The following is a 5,830-nucleotide window of genomic DNA, read 5'->3' on the forward strand; positions in this document are numbered from 1 at the left end:
ATAATAAATAATATAATTTAATATGAAATATATTATAAAATATAATTTATTATGAAATATAATTTATTATAAAATATATTATGAAATATATTTGAATATATAATATAATTTATTATGAAATATAATTTATTATGAAAAATATAAAATAATTTATTATCAAATATATTTTTAATATCTATTTATAAAAATATATGTATTTTCTAGAAGTATAAATCTATATATCTATATCTATATATATATATCTATATACATATATACATATATACATATATACATATACATATATACATATAAATATATATATAAACATATATATACATATAAACCTATATATACATATATATATATTATTATAAACCTATAAACCTATAAACCTATATATACATATATATATCTATAAACCTATAAACCTATAAACCTATAAACCTATAAACCTATACACATATATACATATATATATATATAAACCTATAAACCTATAAATATATATATATATATATATATATACATATAAACCTATATATACATATATATATATATATTTATAAACCTATACACCTATAAACCTATAAACCTATAAACCTATACACCTATATATATATATATATATATATTATTATAAACCTATAAATCTATAAACCTATATATACATATATATACAGATATATTATAAACCTACATATATTTATAAACCTATACACCTACATATATATATATATAAACCTATAAATATATATATATTGATGTGACCCGCCCGACGCGTCAACCACGATATTATACCACAAATGTGGTTGGATCGATATGTGAGTGGAACGAAAATTTCTGTATGTACCAAAACACCATGTTGAAACGATATATAATTGTAGGAAAAATAATGGAAGGTGTGAAAAAAAACTTCGTGATACATGTGATACATATATCCATTTTGTTGATACGTGGAAAGAACAATATGGTATTATCACGAAAAAACGTATCGAGAAATATATAGAACTAGTGGAACAAATACTGATGTTTATGAACATACTCACAATTTTTGTAGAACAATTACAAAATAAATATAGTGGTACCACAATAATGGAAGGTGTGAAAAAAAACTTCGTGATACATGTGATACATATATCCATTTTGTTGATACGTGGAAAGAACAATATGGTATTATCACGAAAAAACGTATCGAGAAATATATAGAACTAGTGGAACAAATACTGATGTTTATGAACATACTCACAATTTTTGTAGAACAATTACAAAATAAATATAGTGGTACCACAACTACAGATATATATTTGCATAAAAGGAAATATTTGTCGAAGACATAAATTTGGGAATATGGACCGTAGTCATCCAAATTATGCTTTTGAAGCACCACCAAAACAATATAGACACCAATTGTGAGTGTGCACACAATTTTAAACATTGTGACGAATATGTGTCCAAACAAATCATTTAGAATGGAAAAACTAGTAACCATGAAAATGTTATGTTTCGCACCTATTAGTACCATTAATGATCGATATACATTTAAAAAAAAATATCGTCTTCGTGATATATCAGCCGAACCTAAAAATTGATGGGATATATATCGTAATAATCAAAACAAAACCATCGAATCTATAAAATATACTTTTGCACATATAGAAAATATAGTTAAAGGTGACGATATATCATCAGATAAAATTAAAGATATTTTTGACACGAAAATAAACAAAGACAAATCACGAAATAATGTTCTTAATCGTGATAAATGGTTGGACCAAAATAAAATAAACATATAATTTGGAATACTATGCTGTACAATTATAATGGAAAAGAGAAAACAGATACTGAATGCCCAAAACATGACGATGATGATGTTACGAAGTTTTTCATGTGGTTTACTTAATTGGGTGAAAATTTCTGTTATAAAAAAAACCACGAAGTAACAAGATTAGTTGAGAAATGTAAAACGGAAATTAAGACGAAACAATACACTGATGTTGATGATATTAAAGAGGATCCTTGCAAAAAAGTGTGACACAAATATGATCATTGGTTCAATAATAGAAATTTAGAATGGAAAAACCTAGATAAAAAATATAAAGAAGATTATAACACAAATTCTCGTTCACCTTCAATGGCAACAAATGCTCAACAATATATTTATCAACAATGTAATGAATATCGATATGACTTTGATAATATAATAAAGAAATATGATAAATATGGAAATGGATTTTCAATAATTCATAGTTTATTAAAAAAGTATCATCCTAAAAAAAAAAAAAATATATCAAGATATATCCGATGATGATGATAAAAAAACACCTGAAAAAGAAACAAAATACCAGAAAAAACAAAATGTTAATCTTGCTCCACTTCCACCTCCTCCTGTTCAGCCCGATGCAGGCACTTCAGTCCAGCCTGGACCAAACCCCCCATCACAACCTGTAAACCACACCCCTGGAGGAAACCCCCCACAAAGTGACCAACCCATTAATACTGACATTTTAAATACAACAATCCCTGTTGGAATAAGTGTTGCTTTAGGTTCGATTGCTTTATTGTTTTACTATATGAAGGTAATGAGAAATATATGTGGGTTTTTTTTGTGTTGTGTGTGTTTTTGTGTGTGTGTATTTATATGTATATGTTATATATATGTATGTATGTGTGTTTTTTTTGTATGTATTTATATTGAAATATAGTAAGAAAAAAGAAATTAGATATATAAAAAAAAAAAAAAAAGAGGGAAAAACTGATATATATTGGAATATATTTGTTGAAATAATAAAGAATATATGGGAATAAATTTGATGGAATAAAAAATATATAGATGAAAACCATTTCAGAAATTTAAAAATATAAATAAAAAATGAGAAATTTTATGAAAAAAAAATATAAAAGAGAATTCACTTAAAATAAAAAAAATGAGAAATTTTATAAAAAAATAATTAAAAAAAAATTCAGTTAAAATAAAATAAGAGAAATTTTATATGAAAATAAATAAAAAAAAAAAAAAGGAATATATAGTTAAAAAAATTTGATGAAATAAAAAAGAATATATGGGAACAATTTAATTGAAAGAAATAAAAAAAAAAAGAGAGAGAAAGAGAAAAAAAATATTTCACACATTTCAAAATAAAAATGACAAATTTTATTAAAAAAAAATTCATTAAGAAAAAAAAAATGAGAAAATATTTTGTATCAGAAATAAATTAAAAAAAAAAAAAGGAATATATAGTAACACATTTGTTAGAAATAGAAAAATAGGAATATATAGAAATAATTTTGTTGAAATAATAAGTATATATGGGAACACATTTGTTGAAATAGAAAAAAGGAAATATATGGGAACAAATTTGTTTAAAAACAAAAAGAAATATATAGGAAAATAATTTGTTGAAGAAATAAAAACTTATATAGGAACATATTTGTTGAAATTAAAAAGAATATATGGAAATAAATCTGTTAAAAAATGGAATATATGGGGAAAATAATTTGTTCAAATAAAAAAAACAAAATATATAGAAATAATTTTGTTCAAATAAAAAAGAATATATGGAAATATATTTGTTGAAATAGAAAAGAATATATGGGAATAAATTCTATTGGAATAAAAAAAAAGGAATATATAGAAATAATTTATTAAAATGAAAAGTATATGGAAACAAATTTGTTGAAATAAAAATTATATATAGAAATAAATTTGTTGGAATAACAAAAAAGAAATATATAGGAACAAATGTGTTAAAAAGAAATTATATAGAAAAAAAATTATGTTGAAATAGAAAAGAATGTATGGGAATAAATTCTATTGGAATAAAAAAAAAAGGAATATATAGAAATAATTTTGTTCAAATAATAAGTATATATATAGAAATAAATTTGTTGAAATGAAAAAAAAAGAAATTAAGAAAAAAAGAGAGAGAAAAAAAAAACATTTCACATATTTCAATATAAAAATTAAATTGAATATTTTTTTAAATAAAAAAAAATACACAAAAAAAATTCAGTCAAAATAAAAAATCAGAAAATATTTTATTGTAAAGAAAATATAAAAAAAAATTCAGTTAAAATAAAAAATGAGAAAACATTTTATAAGAAAAAAAATGATGAAAAGAAAAATTCTGTTAAAATAAGAAATTTTATCAGAAAAAAATTGAAAATAAAATTTAGTTAAAAAAATATATAAAAAAATATTCAGTTAAAATACAAAATGAGAAATTGTTTTAAATAAAAAGAACATAAAAACAATTTATTTAAATAAAAATGATGAGAAAAAAAATTAGTTAAAATGAGAAATTTTATCAGAAAAAAATACAAAAAAAAAATTCAGTTAAAATAAAAAATGAGAAAAAAATATTATTAAATAAAAAAAAAAAAAAAAAGAAATTACCTATGTATATTTATACATACATATATATATATATATAGACCTAAACCCACACATACCTATATATATATATGTATACATATACCCACTTGTTTTTTATAGAAAAAACCCAAAATTACTCGTCCTACCGATCTATTTCGTGTATTAGAAATTCCACAAAAGGATCATGGGATGCCAACAAAAATATCCACTAATAGGTACGTGCCGTATACCACCAAATATCGTGGCAAAACATATATCTACGTGGAGGACACAGGTGACGACACATATATTGGTAATATATCGTCGAGTGATGTGACCACTACATCTTCCGATAGTGAGGTTGACGAAATGGATATCAATGATATATATGGATATAGTGGTCCAAAACATAAAACACTAATAGATGTGGTACTAAAACCAACTAAAAGTGGTAATATAACAATTAGTGGTGACACACCAAATAGTGGTATTATACCACGTATACCAAGTGACATACCTACCGATAAACTTACAGATAATGAATGGAATGAACTAAAAGATGATTTTATATCTAACATGTTACAAACAGAACATAACGATGTAGTTGAAAATAGTGGAAATACTTTTATTGACCCACAACCTAATATTTTAGACACTAATCATTATGAAAAACCTTTTATTACTCAAATCCAAGATCGAAAATTATATAGTGATAACGAGGTTACTTATAACATAAATTGGAATGTTCCGGAAAATACACAGATATATACTATGGATATTCCGAAATACAATAGTTTATATAGTGGTTCAGATCTAATTAATGATTCATTAAATAGTGGTAATGATATTTATGATGAGTTGCTCAAAAGAAAAGAAAACGAATTATTTGGAACTAAACATACGAAAAATACATCGACAAATAGTGATCCTATAAGTAATCAAATAGATTTGTTTCATAAATGGCTAGATAGACATAGATATATGTGCGAAAAATGGAATAATAAAGAGGAAATGTTAAGTAAATTGTATGATGAATGGAATAAATCAAATAACGAACATGTATTATATATACCCTCGAATGACAATGCTGATGATATTAATACAATTAATGATGAAAATTATAATATGATTAATGCAAACAAACATGAACGTAATCACAAAACATCTCTTGAACATCTTGGATCTACAAATATTCCTCCTAATGATCTTACAACGCAAAATAATGGTTCTCAAGAAAAGAATTAACGCACAAATGTATCTATGGATATCCATATGGATGAAAAATATAATATACAACATGACAACGACTATTTGGAAAATTTTTATAATTCTTTTGATGACGATGAAAACAATTATATGAATTTAAAAAGGATTGTTCCTAGATAATATATTAATAATAAATTAAAAGGAGTAGCAAATTCCTATATCTAATATATATAATATATAAAATAAATATATATAAAAATGTTTGTGTATGTATAATAAATTTTTTACTTA

At 22.8% G+C, this 5,830-nt stretch overlaps 1 pseudogene across 1 annotated transcript; it reads left to right on the top strand.

The window, feature by feature from the left end:
* Positions 1-4,474: 4,474 nt before the first annotated feature.
* PGSY75_0045900 (EMP1-like protein, putative) lies at positions 4,475-5,578 on the top strand (annotated as a pseudogene; the record flags this gene model as incomplete). The annotated part of the gene is made up of 1 exon: positions 4,475-5,578. A coding segment is annotated over one exon (1,104 nt).
* Positions 5,579-5,830: the final 252 nt, after the last annotated feature.

The sequence above is a fragment of the Plasmodium gaboni genome (assembly GCF_001602025.1).
Source record: "Plasmodium gaboni strain SY75 chromosome Unknown, whole genome shotgun sequence".
NCBI lineage: Eukaryota > Apicomplexa > Aconoidasida > Haemosporida > Plasmodiidae > Plasmodium > Plasmodium gaboni.